Here is a 19764-nt window from a genome sequence, read left to right as displayed (position 1 = left end):
GGGTTCAAACCACCAACCTTCTGATCAGCACCCCAAGAGGCTCAGTGGTTTAGACCAGTGTTTCCCAACCTTTGGCCTCCAGATGTTTTTGGCCTACAACTCCCATCATCCCTAGCTAGCAAGACCAGTGGTCAGGGATGATGGGAATTGTAGTTCAAAAACAGCTGGAGGCCCAAGGTTGGGAAACACTGGTTTAGACCATAGTGCCCCCCGCATCCATGTAAGCCCCATGTAAGCTGTCCTGAGCTGGTTGGAAGAAAGAAAGGTGGGGTGCAAATATTGTAAAGTGCTCTTACTCTTTTACCTGTTATCTTATATCTTGCTCCCTCTTTTATCTGTTAGGAAATTGCTGGCTGTTGATACTGATGATATGGCTGTTGCTGTCTAGGTGTCAAACCTTACATATAGTGAAAGAGAGATGGCAGAAAAGCAGGCAGAAGTGGTGGTTCTCCGCTGATCCGAACGCCCAACGAAACCTCCTTCATTGACTCATGTGCAAGACATCCCATGCTGGCCTCACTTTCATTTGGGTACAAAAGCCAAGTGCTTGGGGCTTGTGAAGACTGGCTCCCTAAAAAGAGCTCTCTTTTTCTAACTCCCGCTCAAATATAGCAAGAGCCTGGAAGTCAATTGCATACCAGTTGCACAATTATAGCTGGGACTTCTGCAATAAGTGATGGGAAACACGCCCAAAAGTTTGGGCTAATCCTTGCTTTGATGCGATGTCATTTAATCCCTCCACATGCAAATCAAGAGGGAATGCTTGTAGCGATCACACAGGGTCCCTGGACATTCCACTGTCTATTGATCCCTGTGCCACCACTTTAGTTCCTGCTGCCACCACCCAGGCCCTACCTGATACAATACTGAGTCCAGTCAGGGTTAAATTGGAACATAAACTTCTGTTTATTTATTGCAGTTTAACAAGCATGTGGTTTCATAAACGGTATCGGTCAATTACAATCATGGGGTGCCTATCCAGACCTGTAACTTTCGCTACCAGCTCTCACTCACTAAACCACCTCTCAGATATTTACTTGTCTTCCTAGCTCCTAACTGTTCCTGACTCGGCTTATTTCACTACACTAACTCAACCTACCCACAGACTCTATCCCAATTCACTCCCACTCCAACCAACCTCCCAACGAACTCCTCCCTTCACCCCTCCCAGAGCTGGTTTTATAGTCCCTCTGACTCCACCCCCAGGTTCTGATTGGGTAACCTGTTTAACTATTTCACCTCCAGCACACTCACATGTTAACGTCACAATGCTAATTAAGTAAATCAATCTAATTTGCCTGCAAACAAAGCAGGAATACTGCTCATTGTACAGATCACCTGGAAACACTCTAAAAAGGAATAGTTGACATGCCACGACAAAAATATCATGACAGGGCAAATAAATGGAAATACACAGTTAAAGTTTATCAATTTTTATTTCATTTAATCTTTTCACTTTGACAGGAAATTGATTCACAGTTTATACATCGAAGACATTATGGATTAAAGAGTGTGTTTCATGTTCTGTCTCTCTTGGCTGTTGTTCTGTCTCAGCTGGCAATGTTATCAGGGGTGGAGAAAAAACACAAGGCCTCTTATCCAGCTCCCCAGTTGGCTATGGGAGACATCTTTAAAAAACAAAACAAAACCAGCTGTCCAAGGAGAGGATTAAAGTCAGTGAAGGATGGATCCATAAAACCTGTCAAGTTATTTTGGAATGTGTAGATGCAGTGAAGTTATTTTAACTTTGTGCTGAAGGATTAGAAGTGTGCAGTGGGACCTTTTATTCCAATCCATTTATTTGCCACTTCTGATGGGGATGTAATGTGAGATGTTTTCCCTTTGGATCTCCTGTCAGCTACAAAGAGGGGCAAGCTAGTTGTACCATTTTCTGAATTAGTATGTGTAACTGGCAGTGAAAAGTGACTGGGTGGCTGCTCCGCCGGTCTTCCCAGAGGTGGTGTATTGACCTTTGCAGGCTAAGCCATTTATCTGGAAATAAAAATAACAGCTGGTCAATTTTTTTTAATAAAAAAGGGGGGGGAGACAACCAAACACCATAGCTAAAGGTAAAGGTAAAGGTACCCCTGCCCATACGGGCCAGTCTTGACAGACTCTGGGGTTGTGCGCCCATCTCACTTAAGAGGCCAGGGGCCAGCGCTGTCCGGAGACACTTCCGGGTCACGTGGCCAGCGTGACATCGCTGCTCTGGCCAGAGCCAGAGCCAGAGCCAGAGCCGCACACGGAAACGCCGTTTACCTTCCCGCTGGTAAGCGGTCCCTATTTATCTACTTGCACCCGGAGGTGCTTTCGAACTGCTAGGTTGGCAGGCGCTGGGACCGAGCAGCGGGAGCGCACCCCGCCGCAGGGATTCGAACCGCCGACCTTTCGATCGGCAAGTCCTAGGCGCTGAGGCTTTAACCCACAGCACCACCTGCGTCCCAAACACCATAGCTATGTACACCCAAAAATTTTTTTTCTGGAATCAATGGAGACTGAGTACTGGTCCATACACAATCTAAATCTATTACTTCCTTCCTTCTTTCTTTCTTTCTTTCTTTCTCTGCCCCTGAAAAGCACTTTGTGACAAACTGGGAATCAGGGCAATCTCACACATTATGCAGCAAGAAAACCCATGTTTGGGTGTGGTGTGTGCTCTAAAGACAGCAGCAACCAGTCCCAATCCTTTTGGTGATACCTATATGATTTACCTGTTTTCAGTTAACTTTTTGCTGCACCCACATGTTGGCTTTTAAGCATTCACTTAAAAACTTAATTTTTATCAAGATGCTCAGGTACCACAGGCAAGGTGTACTAGGTTCTAATCAAGTACTGACCCAGTTCCCTCTAACGCTATTCTCCGTACTTCTCTGCACTGGTTCTTTTAATTATACTGTCTTAAAAGGTGAGAAAAAAACTACCTTATACCAAGTCAAACCATGTAATTACAGTGGTGCCCCGCAAGACGAACGCCTTGCAAGACGGAAAACCCGCTAGACGAAAGGGTTTTCCGTTTTGGAGGCGCTTTGCAAAACGAATTTCCCTATGGGCTTGCTTCGCAAGACGAAAATGTCTTGCGAGTTCCTGCGGGGGTTTTTCCCTCCCCCCCCCCTTTTCCTAAGCCACTAAGCCGCTTATCAGCTGATCCGCTAAAAGCGCTAATAGCGCTAATCCGCTAAGCTGTCAGTGGGCTTGCTTCGCAAGACGAAAAAACCGCTATACGAAGAGCCTCACGGAACGGATTAATTTCATCTTGCGAGGCACCACTGTATCTAGACCAGGGGTTGTCAACCTGGTCCCTACTGCCCACTAGTGGCCATTTCAGGATTCTAGGTGGGCGATGGCGGGTTCTACGGCACAAGCTGAATCCTCCTTCCATCGAGCACTGGTGGGCGGTAAGGAAATTTTACCATCCAGAAAGATGCATTAGTGGGTGCTAGGTATGAAAAGGTTGACTACCCCTGATCTAGACCAGCTGGCAGCAGATCTTCAGGATTTGAGAGAGGGGCATATCTTCCAGCCCTCCTTGGAAATGAAATTGGAGATTGGGACCTTTTCAGTGCAAAGTTGGCTGGCTGCCACTGAGCTCAGGCTCTTTCCCCTCTTAAAGGTAAAGGTAAAGGTACCCCTGCCCGTACGGGCCAGTCTTGACAGACTCTGGGGTTGTGCGCCCATCTCACTTAAGAGGCCAGGGGCCAGCGCTGTCCGCAGACACTTCCGGGTCACGTGGCCAGCGTGACATCGCTGCTCTGGCGAGCCAGAGCCGCACACGGAAACGCCGTTTACCTTCCCGCTGGTAAGCGGTCCCTATTTATCTACTTGCACCCGGGGGTGCTTTCGAACTGCTAGGTTGGCAGGCGCTGGGACCGAGCAGCGGGAGTGCACCCCGCCGCAGGGATTCGAACCGCCGACCTTTTGATCGGCAAGTCCTAGGCGCTGAGGCTTTAACCCACAGCGCCACCTGGGCCCCTTTCTTTCCCCTCTTACCTTTGCTCGTTTGCAGAAAGCCTCCTGGGCAGCCTTCTTGTTCTCAGGCTTCCCAGACCAGGCAGCCAGAGCCGATGCTTGCAAGGCCCGCCCGTAGGAGAAAGTCAGCTTCCAAGGTTTAGGCAGAGGGCAGAGATTGATGGCATTGAGGTTGACGGAAGCCTCCTCCTCGCTTTGGCCCCCGGAAAGGAAGCAGATGCCTGCAGGTGGAATCAGAAGGCAAGATTACCATAAAGATTGAAGACTTAATTTGTCAAAATGGACAGGAGGGTGGGGTTGGATTAATTGTGATGCTGTTATCATAGGGGTCACTCTCATTGGAGTTCCTACAAAGCTAACTTTCACGGCTTTGCTTGCAAGTGTGTGTGTGTGTGTTTAAAAAAATAATCTTGATTAGAGTTTATAAAAAATACAAAACTTATTCTCACTTTTTTTGCCCAACATTAATCTAAGTTAAAAGCATGAAGAGAGAGAGAGATAAGAAAAAAGAAATAGAAAAGAGCTTCCAAGTGAAATAAAAAAGAGACAGAGATTCTTCCGATTCTTCATTTTAACAATGACATTCCTCTGATTGAATATGACTTGTAGGATAAAGTGATGGCTTGCCTATGAGGCTGAGCTAATTAAGCCTTTCGTCAATTCAGTGGTACCTCGGGTTACATACACTTCAGGTTACATACACTTCAGGTTACATACGCTTCAGGTTACAGACTCCACTAACCCAGAAACAGTGCTTCAGGTTAAGAACTTTGCTTCAGGATGAGAACAGAAATTGTGCTCCGGTGGCATGGCGGCAGCAGGAGGCCCCATTAGCTAAAGTGGTGCTTCAGGTTAAAAACAGTTTCAGGTTAAGAACGGACCTCTGGAACGAATTAAGTACTTAACCTGAGGTACCACTGTTGACAGAATGTTTACATTATTCAATGGCATTCGATCCATGCCATCTTTTTAAAGCCTATGGCTTCCCCCAAAGAATCTTGGGAAATGTAGTTTACCAAAGATTCCCAACATCCTTAACAAACTACAGCTCTCAGGCAGAAGCCGTGTGTGCTTTAAAAGTGTTTTCAATGTCTGCCGTGGATGTGACCAACATTATTCTACAGAGTCTGTTCACACGTCTGGTCGATTGGCAGCCAGCAACTTGACCAAAAGCGTACTTGAAAATCAAATGCAATGGACAGGCATCTGTAAATCAAGTAAAGAGCAGATTGGGGCGGCCAAGACGCATCCTTAAGGAAAACCCTGACAGATCGCAAGGGCTGAAGAATGACCTGGAACAGCCGCTGGGACGGTGCGATGGAGAGCTGTCACTGTGGCCATGGCCACCTCTTCGGGGGTGTACTTCTTGGGACACGAATGTCCCGCAGTCACCATGTTGGGCTTCAGCAATGTTCCTTCCAGGTAGACATGGTGGTCGTTCAAGGCCTTGTACACAGCAGCCAGCACCTGGGACACGAGAAGAAGTTGGGGTGAAACATGTTTGAGTATACATGTGTAGGATTAGTCCCATTTTATTCAAATGCGTCCACTCCAAAGTAAGTGTGCACATCTAAGCAAAGTTACTCTACAGCAGGCTTCCTCAACCTCGGCCCTTCAGATGTTTTGAGACTACAATTCCCATCATCCCTAACCACTGTTCCTGCTAGCTAGGGATCATGGGAGTTGCAAGCCAAAAACATCTGGAGGGCCGAGGTTGGTGGTATCTGACACCTAGTAAACTAGCAAAGTTGTATAAAACAAACTCAAATAAATGTTGGAGGTGTAAGCGGGCAGAAGGAACAATGTTGCATATGTGGTGGGGGTGTAAGAAAATCAGAAACCTTTGGGATAGTATCTATGAAGGACTGAAAAGAAAATGTTTGAACAAATGTTTGTTACAAAGCCGGAAGCATTTCTTTTGGGTTTACTAACTCCAGATATCCCAAGCGATAAAAGAAGGATATTTTTATATGCCACAACAGCAGCAAGAATGCTTATTGCCAGAAAACAGAAGGGAGAGCCAACAAAAGAAGAATGGCAGATAAAATTATTTGACTTCACTGAGCTTGCTAAAATGACAGAAATAATTAGGAACTGAACAAACCAAAGTTCAGTAACGAATGGGAGTGTTATAAAATCTATTTTAAAAAACATTATTCTCAAGTAAAACCTTTATTATGCTTCTCCCCCTCCTGCTGCGACCAGCTCCCCTCTCCCCTGGTCTCCCAGAACTAGAAGAGGTATGAAGAGGACAGAGCAAAGACAGACAAGGCAATGGAGTCTCAGATCGCTTGGGGAGGACCTTAGGGAGGAGGAGCTGTGGGAATGGCAGAGACCTTTGGTCCTCGCCACTGCCTGGTAGGGGCAAGATCTACTGGGATGAGTTGCTGCGCTCACGAGGCCTGGCCTCCAGAACCGGCTTCACTAATGCAGTGTGACTTATTGCCAATCTTCTCCTGACATTATCGTTGAGGTGCAGCAACGTTGAGGTGTGCTTCTGATGCCACCCTTACCTTTTCTGTCACGTACTGGCACCGTTGGAGGTCATGGTCTCCATCGGGCAGGATCTCAGGCTCCACGATGGGCACTAGTCCATGCTGAAGATTCAAGTGAAAATGTAATGGGCATCTAGACGAACTAGGTTCTAAGTTCATGTCCATAGGGAAAGGATCCCACCACCAAGCTGCCAGGAAAACACTGAGTTATTGAGAGGGTTTACCTGTTGACAGATACTGGCATAACGTGCCAGCGTATTAGCGTTCTCCTGGATGGCAAGAGTGGAGGGGGTCGTATCTGTAATTTTCAACACAGCACGCCACTTGCCAAAGTCAGCTCCATCCTTCTTATACTGGGCACAACGCTCAGCAAGGCCGTCCAAACCTGAAGGCAAAAAAGAGAAGGAAGACGGGGCCTTTTAGAAGATTTGTATCCCAAGGGTAGAAGGCTGCATTTTAAGTAGCGTGAATTTTAATCAGAATTTTAACTTCTCATAATTTCCCCCCTGATGTTATAGTTTTATCATTTTGCAAGCCGCTTTGAGGGAGTTTCATTTTTACACAATCAAGCAGTGTCTACATTTTATGAAATATTATGATTATTATTTATTCCCTGCCCATCTAGCTGGGTTTCCCTAGCCACTCTGGGCAGCTTCCAACAGATTTTGAAAAACACGATAAAACATCAAACATTTAAAACTTCCTAATGCAGGGCTGCCTTCAGATGTCTTTGGAAAGTTGCATAGTTACCGTACTTATCCTATTCATGCCTTTAATAATAATAATAATAATAATAATAATAATAATAATTTATTTATACCCCACACATCTGGCTGGGTTTCCCCAGCCTCTCTGGGCAGCTCCCAACAGAATATTAAACAGAATAAAACATGAAACATTAAAAACTTCCCTAAACAGGACTGCCTTCAGATGTCTTCTAAAAGCCAGATAGTTATTTATTTCCTTGACATCTGAAGGGAGGGCATTTCACAGGGCTGGCACCACTACCAAGGCGGCCCTCTGCCTGGTTCTCTGTAACCTCACTTCCTGCCGGGAGGGAACCGCCAGAAGGCCTTTAGAGTTGGACCTCACTGTCCGGGCTGAACGATGGGGGTGGAGACGCTCCTTCAGGTATTCTGGGCCAACAGATGTGGTATCAACAGAATTTGTAACAAATTCTGTTTGGAACTGACACGCTCTCTCATATTTCCTTTCAGAGGAAAGAAACATCTCACCTTGAATGGTGGTTTCTCCATTCGTTCCTGCCAATGGAGCTGTGCCTTTGTCCAGCTGTGGATGTTAAACACAAGCATTAGCAAAACGCTCCCAGAATGACTATACAGATTGGTACAGGGCCATTGCATCTAAGCTATGGATTGGTTGATACATGCAATGCACTGGTATACAACTGATCAACGTCAGGTACGGGGAACCTCTGGGGCTCCAGATGTTGCTAAACTACCACTACCACCATTGCTGGCCATTAGTCATGGTTGCCTGGGCAGGTGGAAGGTGTAGCTCAGGCATAGGCAAATTTGGTCCTCCATATCTTTTGGGACTACAACTCCCATCATCCCTAGCTAACAGGACCAGTGGTCAGGGATGATGGGAGTTGTAGTCCCAAAACATCTGGAGGGCCGAGTTTGCCTATGCCTGGTGTAGCTTAACAACGTCTGCAGGGACAAAGGTTCCCCACACCAGATTTATATGATCTATATCAGGCTTCCTCAACCTCGGCCCGCCAGATGTTTTGAGACTACAATTCCCATCATCCCTGACCACTGGTCCTGCTAGCTACGGATCATGAGAGTTGTAAGCCAAAAACATCTGGAGGGCTGAGGTTGAGGAAGCCTGACCTACATCACTGCATAACCTATGTTCTTCTGTCTAAATCGCACCAACAAATGACTCTGAAGGTGTTAGCACCAAATACTCCTATATGTCACACTATCCCTGCTTTCATAGCCAGTGTAGCGTAATGGTTAGAGTGTTGGACTAGGACCTGGGAGAGCAGGGTTCGAATCCCCGCTACGCCATGAAGCTCACTGGCTAACCTTGGTTCCATCACCATCTCTTAGCCTAACCTACCTCACAGGGTTGTCGTAAGGAGCCATAAACAGCACCTTGAGATCCTTGGAAGTTAAAGGGGGTATATGAATGTAAATAATAATAATAATAATAATAATAATAATAATAATAATGAATAGAGCTACCACGGGCCCTTGCTATAAAAACAGTAAGTCGCTTTTTACACCAAAGTGTAACAATAAAAATAGAAAGAAAGCCTTAAAGACTAAGAGCAGCAGTAAAACAAAACCTAAATTGTGCATACATACACAAATACGCACACACATATTCTAAATTGGCATAGCTCACTTGGTAGATAGAAAAAAGATACCTATCTCAGTTGGTAGAGCATCTTAGGGTCATGGATTTGAACCCCATGTTGGGTGAAAAATTCCTGCATTGAAAGGGGTTGGACTAGATGACCGTTGGGGTCCCTTCTAACTGATATCTCTGTGACATCCTACCTACCCCACTTAAAAGAATGAGCACAACAAAGAGGCCACAGGCACAACTTGTTACCTTCCCAATTCAGTGCTGGGTGAATTGAAAGGTTTTGCCTGGTGCAAAGCAACAGATCGGGATGACTCCAGGCATGCTTTCCTGGGGAGAGCATTCTACAAGCGGAGGAGCCAACACCGAAAAGGCCCGTTCTCATGTCGCCACTCACTGAACCCAGAGAGGACACATGGAGAAAGGTCTCAGATGACGGGACACAGTGTCAGGTTTGGTTCATGTGGGGAGAGGTGGCCCTTGAAGTGAAGAGACAGGTGAAATGGTCTGACCTCTTGGGATTTCATACAGTTAACTGTGGACAAGTTATTCACCTTGATTCCAACCACGATGCCCTTGTCCTTGATGACAGTAGGGAAGAGCTTGCCAGTGTTGTCCTTCTGATAGAGGGTCTCGTGGAAAAAAATGACACCCCCTATCTGCTGATTGATGGAGGCGTCGGAAGAGAAGAGGATGTCTCGGAAGGCCCGACGGTTCTCTTCTGTGTTCTCCACTTTGATGCGCTGCAGTCGGTTACCCATAGTACCTGTGAAAAGCCACCAAAGAGCAAAGCAGGGTGGATAAAAATCAATGATTTAAAAAATAAATAAATCCAATTTTTTTATTTAAATCATATTTTTTAATTTAAATCATATTCTTTTATTTAAATCAGATTTTTTTATTTAAATCAGATTTTTTTGATTTAAATCAGATTTTTAAAAATAAAATGCTTTTGGAGGAAAAAGCTTTCTAAAGATAGTTTTCTATTTAAGTTCCATTATAGTCCAAAGGCTATTCTTCAGGAAATAAGGATTTGTTTTAAGGTTTTCATGTGTGCTAAAACTCAGTCTAAGTTTTTTTAAAAAAATAAAAAAACCTTTAACCTCATCAGTTAACAAACATGGAAACATATGCTATAATGTTATTGCTCTAGTTAAATAAACTGTTCATATGTTATTAAGGAAATGATCATTTTTCTCCTTCCAACAAAGTACAGCAAAAAAGTTGTCGAAATATAAACAGTTAACTTATTAAAAGGGCGAAAGATTTATACGATCTGAAGAGAAACCAGAGTATGTTATTAAGGAAACATATGTTATTAAGGAAATGATCATTTTTCTCCTTCCAACAAAGTACAGCAAAAAAGTTGTCCAAATATAAACAGTTAACTTATTAAACATCACAATAATTTCATAATTATCTGTCTATGTGTTTCTAATAGTATAACCAAATCAGTCGCTCCCAGACCCGTTCTGGGGGCTGGGGTTGGGGGAAGCTCAGGCTTCCCCCACCCCCAGCCCCGCAAGCTCGCCTTCGCTCCCGGACCCCCAGCCCCGAGGCTAAAAACGAAGCCAGGACCGCAAGCGGGATCCACTCGCTGTCCTGGCTTCTTTGCTCTTTGGGGCTCGGGGGGGGGGGGGGAAATAATTTTTTTCCTTTATTCCCCCCCCCCAAAAAAAGTGCGCCCTATGGGCCCTATAGGGTGAAAAATACGGTAACTGTAAAACTACTCTGAAAATTTATTATTTCAAAAACGAAACCTTCTCCTGGTTGTAAATATTAAGATTATACGAGCAAGAATGAGTCAGAAAGAAAGAAAGAAAGAAAGAAAGAAAGAAAGAAGGAAGGAAGGAAGGAAGGAAGGAAAGAAAGAAAGAAAGAAAGAAAGAAAGAAAGAAAGAAAGAAAGAAAGAAAGAAAGAAAGAAAGTCTTACTGACTAGTGATTTAAAAACTCACCAACAGATTCATCTGCGGCCAGGATTCCTTTGCCTGTGGCCACGATCCTCTGAGCTGTGTCTGAGAGGGCTTTCTTCTGTTCCGGAGAGAGGGCTGGAAACTGATGGGTCATGATGGCTGAAAACAAACCATAATCTCAGGTTAGAAAACAGCCCAAGCCAATGTTTTTAACCATTTGATGTTTTGTTTTGCATTCTGGATGCCAGACAAGATAGGACCAGACGATGCTATGTTTTAAATAGCAGAACAATAAGAGGGCATTTTACCGGTATATCAAAAGGTGGAACTGATGTCCAGGGGGAATTTCTGAAAGGTGGCGCTTTCGTGTTTTTTGTATAAAAGAGCTCAACAATTTTAGGGTCTTCCTAAAAAGAACTCGACAATTTTTGAGTGTCCTGGCTTTTACTTTTTGAAATATGGCAGCCCGAACATATAGCCAGGTTTTTTAATATATATATTCTTTTTTCCACATAGAAAGTTTCATTTGTTACACAACAGTTATATTCCAATTCAAGAAAAGACAATTGCGCAACAAATATAATTGCGTTTTAAGGTTCTGTCTTATCTGATTCCATCCTCTCTAATATATAGCTAGTTTAATTAAACAAAGCAAAGCAAAATACAAATTGTTATTTTTTTGTTTTTAAGTCCACCTAGCAGAGACATCACCTTGCCAACAAAGGTCCATATAGTTAAAGCTATGGTTTTCCCAGTAGTGATGTATGGAAGTGAGAGCTGGACCATCAAGAAGGCTGATCGCCGAAGAATTGATGCTTTTGAATTATGGTGTTGGAGTCCCATGGACTGCAAGAAGATCAAACCTCTCCATTCTTAAGGAAATCAGCCCTGAGTGCTCACTGGAAGGACAGATCCTGAATCTGAGACTCCAGTACTTTGGCCACCTCATGAGAAGAGAAGACCCCCTGGAAAAGACCCTGATGTTGGGAAAGATGGAGGGCACAAGAAGAAGGGGACGACAGAGGACGAGATGGTTGGACAGTGTTCTCAAAGCTACGAACATGAGTTTGACCAAACTGCGGGAGGCAGTGGAAGACAGAAGTGCCTGGCGTGCTCTGGTCCATGGGGTCACAAAGAGTCGGACATGACTAAATGACTAAATGACTAAACAACAATAAGCCAAAATGTAAAATGCTGCTTGTGTTGAAGTCCGTTTTAGATTGTGCTGGGATCTAGATAGTGCATTTTCTTACACCAACAACTATTACTACCATTTTGCATCTTTTTTCTGGTGCTACCTTCCTCCTCCTCCTCTTCTTCTTCAGTCAAAACCGGCCTCCAAGGATGTAAGTTTCATCAGAGCAAAGATGGGGAGTCTGTGGCTTTCCAGATGCTGCCATCTTCCAGCTCCCATCGGTCCCAACTAGTATGAATTAGATGAGCTCATCCCTAGCTACAGGAGAAAAGGGATGCGGGTTGTGCTGTAGGTTAAACCAGAGAGCCTAGGGCTTGCTGAACAGAAGGTCGGCGGTTCGAATCCCCACAATGGGGTGAGCTCCTGTTGATTGGTCCCTGCTCCTGCCAACCTAGCTGTTCGAAAGCACAAAGTGCAAGTAGATAAATAGGTACCACTCCAGTGGGAAGGTAAACGGCATTTCCGTGCGCTGCTCTGGTTCGCCAGAAGCGGCTTAGTCATGCTGGCCACATGACCCGGAAGCTGTACACCGGCTCCCTCGGCCAATAAAGCAAGATGAGCGCCGCAACCCCAGAGTCATCCGCAACTGGACCTAACGGTCAGGGGTCCCTTTACCTTTAGCTACAGGAGACATGTAGTTTTGTGCTCAGGGCGGCCACAGGTTGGGCAGAACACCGAAGCTGTGCACCTTTAACTGCAGTCTCAGCAAACTTATCTGCGTAGATTAGAATGTTTGTTTCTAGGTAACTATTTGATCTTCCACGCAGCAAAGGCTTTGCCCTAATGCTAACAAGCCCCCTTCTTTCGCCTGGCCTGCCTTGCTACTGTACAGCTTTTCACTCTTTCCCGGGTATTATTCATGTGGAGCTGAAAGGTTTTCAGGTTTATAGGAAGAGGAGGAATTTCTGGGTTTCACGTGGATATGTTAGGCCTAACTGTAATGCAAGATGCTTTGAGTCTAAACTGCTATCTTGTGGACAACACCTGAAACTGCAGAAAGGGGTTTGCACGTCAAGGTAGAGTTGCATCATTTAGCCGCTGCAACACACAGGGGCACAGCAATCCCTAAACCCTTGCCTGGATTGCAGATCACTGTTCTGCTTTGCTTGCTTGTTTGGTCAACCTCCACCTTTTAGAAACTTTTAAGGGAGTTTCTGTACGTGATGTGGAGGGAAAGTGGGGAGCAGGTGAGGCTCGTCAACCTGGAAAGGTAGCCCATCTAGGAAATGGAAAACTCTGACCCTAAACCTCCACTGCCTTGTCGGATACCTTCATGTCCGGCGCTGTGGTACACAGCTCCCTCTGGAGCTGCCCCCACCTCATTTCCCAGAGTTGTCAACCTTTTTTAGGGAGGACGGCGCTGCTGGTGGGGCTGGAGGAGGCGGGCAGTGCCTGGGGGGTGGCTCCTCTGGCAGGGAAGAGGTGAAGGCTGGACGTGGTGCCTCCTGGCTCAGCTGGCCGCTTCGTGCCACGGTGGCCATGGCAGACGGAGGCTCCAGGTGTGGCGCTGCTTCAGCGTGGCATGGCGGAGGCGGGTGAGGGCAGCAAGCTGGTGCCAGGAGGCACTGTATCCAGTTTCCGCCTCTTCCCTGGCGCCCTTCAGAACATGGCGCCCTAGCACCCCGCGCCACTAGCATCTATGGGTAAGATGCCCATGGATATCTTCAGGAGTAAACCCTACAGGAATCCAGAGTGGAGTCCCTAAGACTGTAGGATAAAAAAGGTAATGGGACCCCTGACCATTAGGTCCAGTCGTGACCGACTCTGGGGTTGCGGCACTCATCTCGCTTTATTGGCCGAGGGAGCCGGCGTACAGCTTCTGGGTCATGTGGCCAGCAGGACTAAGCCGCTTCTGGCGAACCAGAGCAGTGTATGGAAACGCTGTTTACCTTCCCGCCGGAGCGGTACCTATTTATCTACTTGCGCTTTGTGCTTTCGAACTGCTAGGTTGGCAGGAGCAGGGAGCAAGAAACAGGAGCTCACCCCGTTGCGGGGATTCAAACCGCCGACCTTCTGATCGGCAAGTCCTAGGCTCTGTGGTTTAACCCACAGCGCCACCCATGTCCCTAAGACAGTAGGATAGTCAGTGCTTCTTTTCTGGGGGGGATGCAGGGGTACGCATACCCCTAAACATTTTGTGAATCTAAGTTTTGCCTCACTGAGGGGCAGTATTTCAATATGAGTAGGAAAATGAGAGTACCCCTAAACATTTTTTTAAAGAAGAAAAGCACAGAGGATAGTGCATTGTACCCCTCCTTCCAGCAACTCCTGCAGTCAAGCTGGTGTCAGATATATTGCTCTGCTTTCCTTTGGACTCCATCAGTGAGTCGAAGAAGGGGGTCTTTTCATCTGGGCAGTCCAGAACCTCCATACACACTGCCCGGGCTTGCATTCCTTGCCAGTAACACCTAAGACAGTGGTGGCAAACCTATGGCACGCGTGCCAGAGAGGGCACTCAGAGCCCTGTCTGTGGACATGTGTGCCATCACCCCAGCAGGTCTGTAGCTTCCAAGTAGTTTGAGAACTAAGCTCTTTGAAAACTGAGATACCACTTTATTTATTTTTCCCAATTTGAACTGTCTTTATTTATCTCTCCCCCCCCCCCCGCCCACGGGTGGTGATTTTCTTGGGTCAAAATGAGAGTACCCCTAAACATTTTTTAAATAAAAAAAGCACTGAGTTATACCATAAAATTATATATCAATGGAAAGATAATTTAATGAAGAATGTAACGCAGTAACTTTTATGAAGGATTATTTATTACAACAGCAGTCATAAAGAAGAAACGTGAAACACACAGAAAAAAAATGAGATATACAGGTTAAATTGCCGTGTTGGCACACTGCGATAAATCAGTGGGTTTTGGGTTGCAGTTTGGGGTCTCGGTCTCTAAAAGGTTCACCATCACTGACCTAAGACCTGCTACTCTTCACAGTTCCTTTGAGCTTTCAAGGTAATTAATCTTTAGAGTCATGAGGACTTGGATTCCACACCCCCCCCAAATGAAGATGGAGACCCAGCTGAGAATAAGCAAGGATCACAGTGCTCCCCCCCCCCAGAAGACAGCCCATCTAACAAAGAGAGTCACCCTGGTTATTTCTAAGATTGTCATTCACAACACAACAGGTTTTTGCTTCAGTTGTTCATTTCCCAAATGGCTTTTTTTCTCCATTAGGGTTCAGGTCTCATATATAGAACTCCTGATGATTATGTCTGCTTTAAAATCAATAATGTTTCCCCAAACACAAAAAGTTCAATACTAGAAAAGGCAGCGTCGTTCCACGGGACGTCCCGAGTTTAGAGACGTCAGAGGCATTTTAAGCAAACAAGGCTGTTTGCCTCATTCAAGTCCCTGGCAAAGGTACAACAGGACATTGACATGAATTGTCAATAGTGCTGGAATTTGGCCATTCCCCAGGCCCCTGCTTAGGGAAGCAGAAAAAAAAACACAGTAGATCAAAATATCTACTAATATCAGCACAAAGGTTGCCTTCTGTTAATGTTGCAACTGACTGGGGACCAAAGTACAGGAGTTTGAGGGAATAAGAAAGGGGAGATTTCAAAATTCTTGGCACATCCTCATTTTTCAGGTCACCTTAAAAGGAGGTGGTGTTGTGGCAGTTTGGGTGGACATACAGTTCTGCAATCTCTCCCTGGATTTTCTAACCCAAACTCTTGCACATAACTGCCAAAACTGCCATCTTTCCCTTAAAAACAACAACAGGCAAATCACCTTAAGATTTGGGCTGCAAGCACAGCACACACACTTAAAAAGTCCTAAGAACTGTAGTTTGTTAAGGGTACTGGAAATTGTAGTTCTGTGAGAGTGTAAACTACAGTTCATAAGATTCTTGCAGCGGGCTGGGGTGGAGGAATTCCTGGCTAAGTCACACAACTTGACCTCCAAATTTGGGAGTCTGAGGGGATCAAACACAGTATCTGACCTTGCTTAATTTCTGGACATCCCTCATAATCAGGTAAAGGGTCCCCTGACCATTAGGTCCAGTCGTGCCCGACTCTGGGGTTGCGGCGCTCATCTTGCTTTATTGGCCGAGGGAGCCGGCGTACAGCTTCCAGGTCATGTGGCCAGCATGACTAAGCCGCTTCTGGCGAACCAGACCAGCGCACGGAAGCGCCGTTTACCTTCCCACCGGAGCGGTACCTATTTATCTACTTGCACTTTGATGTGCTTTCGAACTGCTAGGTTGGCAGGAGCAGGGACCGACCAACGGGAGCTCACCCCGTCGCGGGGATTCGAACCGCCGACCTTCTGATCGGCAAGTCCTAGGCTCTCTGGTTTGACCCACAGCGCCACCTGCGCCCCCTCTCATAATTAGGGATTCCTTAAATGTGGGTTTTGTTTAAGGGTGCAATCACAGCATACATTCAAAGCACAAATAGCTGACCTATAGACCTCTTTTTAAGCTTCACGTGCATATTCTGTATCAGCAGAAGAAACAGTTTTCCTATTAAACCAGGATTGACAAAACCCTCAGGAGGTTGTGGACTCTCCTTCCTTGGAGGTTTTTAAGCAGAGGTTGGATGGCCATCTGTCATGGATGCTTTAGCTGAGATTTCTGCATTGCAGGGGATTGGGCTAAATGACCCTCAGGGTCCCTTCCAACTCTACAATTCTGTGATCCCATATTCTAGGTGACCTAGGTGTCCCATCTTTAAGACCCCCTTCATCCCTCCAGTGTAAATTTATTCTGGATAAACCCTGTAGCAACAGGTAGAATTTTATGACCTTTGCTACTGTATTTACTTTTCCTAAGGGCTCAAATTACTTGCCGCCACTCCCACAGCTAGAACGATGCATGTGATTTATATGCTGGAAATATGAAGGCAAAAATGAAGAATAATCTCACTGAGCTTTCAAAGATAGTTTGTTGACATTTAAAGGCATTATGTAGGGTATAAAAGGGTGATCATGGGCAGAATCCTTTCCCGATATTTCTGGAGCGAATACAGCCATGTGATTCACTGCTCAATTGTGCTGCCTGATCCCATGTGTCACTTTCTGAAGCTGACCCTGGGATTGTTTCTGGTCCAATTTTTGAGGTGCAATGGATATTCAAGTGGTGGCCTTTGCACCACAGCTGGAAAACTGAAAGCTTCTTCCTAGCAGGCTCCACCATGGCATAATTGCTGCATTTTAAAAGAACTGCTGCTGTAGTATGCACAAATTGTGTTACCTGGAACCCCACCTCTGCAGCTTGAAGTGGTGCAGTCTGGGGAATGCTTCACCACTTCTTTTTTGCCTCTTCCTTTTTTGCCTCTTCCCTCCTCTCTCTCTCTCTCTCTCTTTCTCTCTCTCTCTCTCTCTCTCACACACACACACTTTCACTTCCTTTACTGCTCCTGTGTTCTTTGTGGATACGTTCATAGATATCGGGAAATGTGTATAAATTCAAACTCCGGGGGCATCCTTCATTTCCCTGATGAAAATAGGGATGTTGTATATAATAATAACAACAATTGAATTATTTATGTCCCTGACTCAGTTGTCCCAGTCACTCTGGGCGGCTTCCAACATATATAAAAACATAATAAAACATTTGAAAACTTCCCTATACAGAGCTGCCTTCAGGTGTATAGTTACTTATCTCCTTGGTTCGGGGGTCACATGACTGCATACCCTCCAACATTTCTCCGATGTAAACAGGAAAAGCAGGACATTCTGGGATCGAATCAGAAAGTGGGATGGCTTCAGTAAATCTGGGACTGTCCCTGTAAAACAGGGACACTTGGGAGGGTCTGCATCCTTTCAGTTTTCACTGGGGGAAGGGTGTGAGGGGAGTATTTTTGCAAACAATCAAATAAATCTCACACCGCTGTTCTTTTAAAGCTTTTCTTGCGGAGGTGTTTTTTTCCTTTGCAGTATTGCATAACTCTAGTGTACATCAAGCAAGTTATTGACACCATTTCAAAAAGCACCTTTGCCATGCTTAGCTATTGGGCAGGCAGGCAGTGGGAAATCTGAAGTTGTTGTACTCCAGGCCCCATCAGCCCCAGCCAGCATGGCCAATGCTCAAGGATGATGGGAGTTGTAGTCTAGCAGTATTGGGTGGTCACAGATTCCCCCATCTTAGTGCACACCCTGGAAATGATCTCTTTCAGCTTCTGCCTTCTGAAAGAAGGTACAGGGTTATAAAGACTAAGACTAGCCATCTGAGAAACAGTTTCTATCCAAAGGCGATTTTGGTTTTAAACGCAGTGTAAGGTAGTCCCTATGGGAGTATATTGTATTTAATTATGGGGTATCAAAGTTTTTAGGGGGCTAACCAGGCTGGGATAGCTGGCTTGTTGGTTTTGAATGTCTGGTGTAGATTTTTTTTCACTTTTGTTGTTCTGTATAGGACAATGACAATAAAGATTATTGTATCGTATCGTATCTACATTTGACTTGGCTGTGGTAAGGTCTTTTGCATGGATGGAGAGTCGCCAACAATTATGAAGGGGAGTCTGGGCAGCACCTTTGGTTTCTGCAACAATCCTGGAGTGAATTTGGGTGACAACACACCTCCTTTTTGCGGGACATGAAGATGCTTACAAAAGCAGAAGGTTCCAGGCACCGAGTGTGGATCAAAGCAGAAAGGAAAGGTGGGTGTGTTTGGGACTTAGCAGCAATCCCAGTTGCCTAAGGCAGCAACGCATGTTGTTTGCAACTGATGAAATGAGCTTGCAAGTATTTGGTTCTCACTGGCAGGGCCCCAGATTGTAAAACAAGCTTTCTGCAGTCACTGATCAAGATAATAAGCTGGAAATGTTGAAATTTGCACAAAGGGGGGTTGAAAGCGAGGAAGGTACTGCCAGAGCCCAGTCCCGCCTCCTTGACATCCTTTAAGCTGCAAAACCTCCATTTTTGTGCAAAATTTGTGCCTTGGGGAGGAAGGGTCCCTATGAATGGTAGAGACACCCTCGGTGGATGTCTTACACGTGGACAGACCACTTTGCTCATACGAAGCATGACCCAAACTCTAGTCAGGAGAAATTCACCCCCAGATATTATAACAATTCATCCTAATACCATTTCACTCATTCTGTACCGCACACAGTTCTTGCCTACGGTAGAAATCCCTTGCATGGAATGATTATTACTATTGTCGTTTAAAAAGCCAATATCAAGGCTGCATGAAACCTTCTGAAAGAAATATTCACTGGCTAAAAAGCAACAGCTGGACAACTTGTAACAAAAGCGACACACTTTATTTCTGTTGCTTCTAGCAACAAAATGCAGTCTTTGTTCAAGGGTTTTCTGTGATAAGATAAGAGAGAGGAAACATAAGCATACAATAATCCGGTAATAAAACCCAAGCTTCTCTCATGCACACACACACACACCACTCTCTGTCTGGCTCTTCCATAAACTTTTCAGAACATGTATAACATTCATTCGCACGCACCGTTTGGATGGTTGTCTCTGCCTCTGCCGGAAATTCCTGTCGGTGAGGTGGCTGCAGCCAAACAGGTCGAACTCTGCAACTCTGCAACAATTTATACCTTCCTATGTCAGTTACTAATTAACTTTTCTCCTAGTTTATTTTTCCTCCCCCTTCTCTTCCTCTTCTTCAAGCTGGTTAGAGAGGTGCAAATGCTCAGCAGTTCTGATTGGCTACTGAACAGTGACAGAGCTCAGCCAATAAAATGTGCCCCCCCCCTTTCATGTGCAAACAGAGCCTTCCTACCTATAGGATGTAACATACAGGCATTAGCAGGCAGGAGATAGCTGAGTTTTCACAAGGAGACTGACAGCACCATCATGACTAAAAAGCCAGGCCCCCTGAATTCAGGCATGCATATTCCTAACTGCAGCCTTTTAAAATTCTGCTCCTAGGTACGTTTGTATACAGGTC

General features: G+C 45.4%; 1 protein-coding gene across 1 annotated transcript; it reads right to left on the bottom strand.

The window, feature by feature from the left end:
* Window positions 1-1417: 1417 nt before the first annotated feature.
* On the bottom strand, window positions 1418-19474 carry ALDOB (aldolase, fructose-bisphosphate B). Its single transcript, XM_079959676.1, has 9 exons — window positions 19315-19474; window positions 10756-10872; window positions 9353-9564; window positions 7697-7751; window positions 6686-6846; window positions 6480-6563; window positions 5259-5433; window positions 3988-4187; window positions 1418-1992 (listed from the first exon to the last, which is right to left on the bottom strand). Exons 2-9 carry the CDS (start codon window positions 10865-10867, stop codon window positions 1897-1899), a joined length of 1095 nt encoding a protein of 364 aa, XP_079815802.1. The 5' UTR covers window positions 10868-10872; window positions 19315-19474; the 3' UTR covers window positions 1418-1896.
* Window positions 19475-19764: the final 290 nt, after the last annotated feature.

The sequence above is a fragment of the Podarcis cretensis genome, assembly GCF_951804945.1.
Source record: "Podarcis cretensis genome assembly, chromosome: 17".
Lineage (NCBI taxonomy): Eukaryota > Metazoa > Chordata > Lepidosauria > Squamata > Lacertidae > Podarcis > Podarcis cretensis.
The sequence above is the reverse complement of the archived record's forward strand: the minus strand, read 5'-3'. Positions and strand labels throughout refer to the sequence as shown.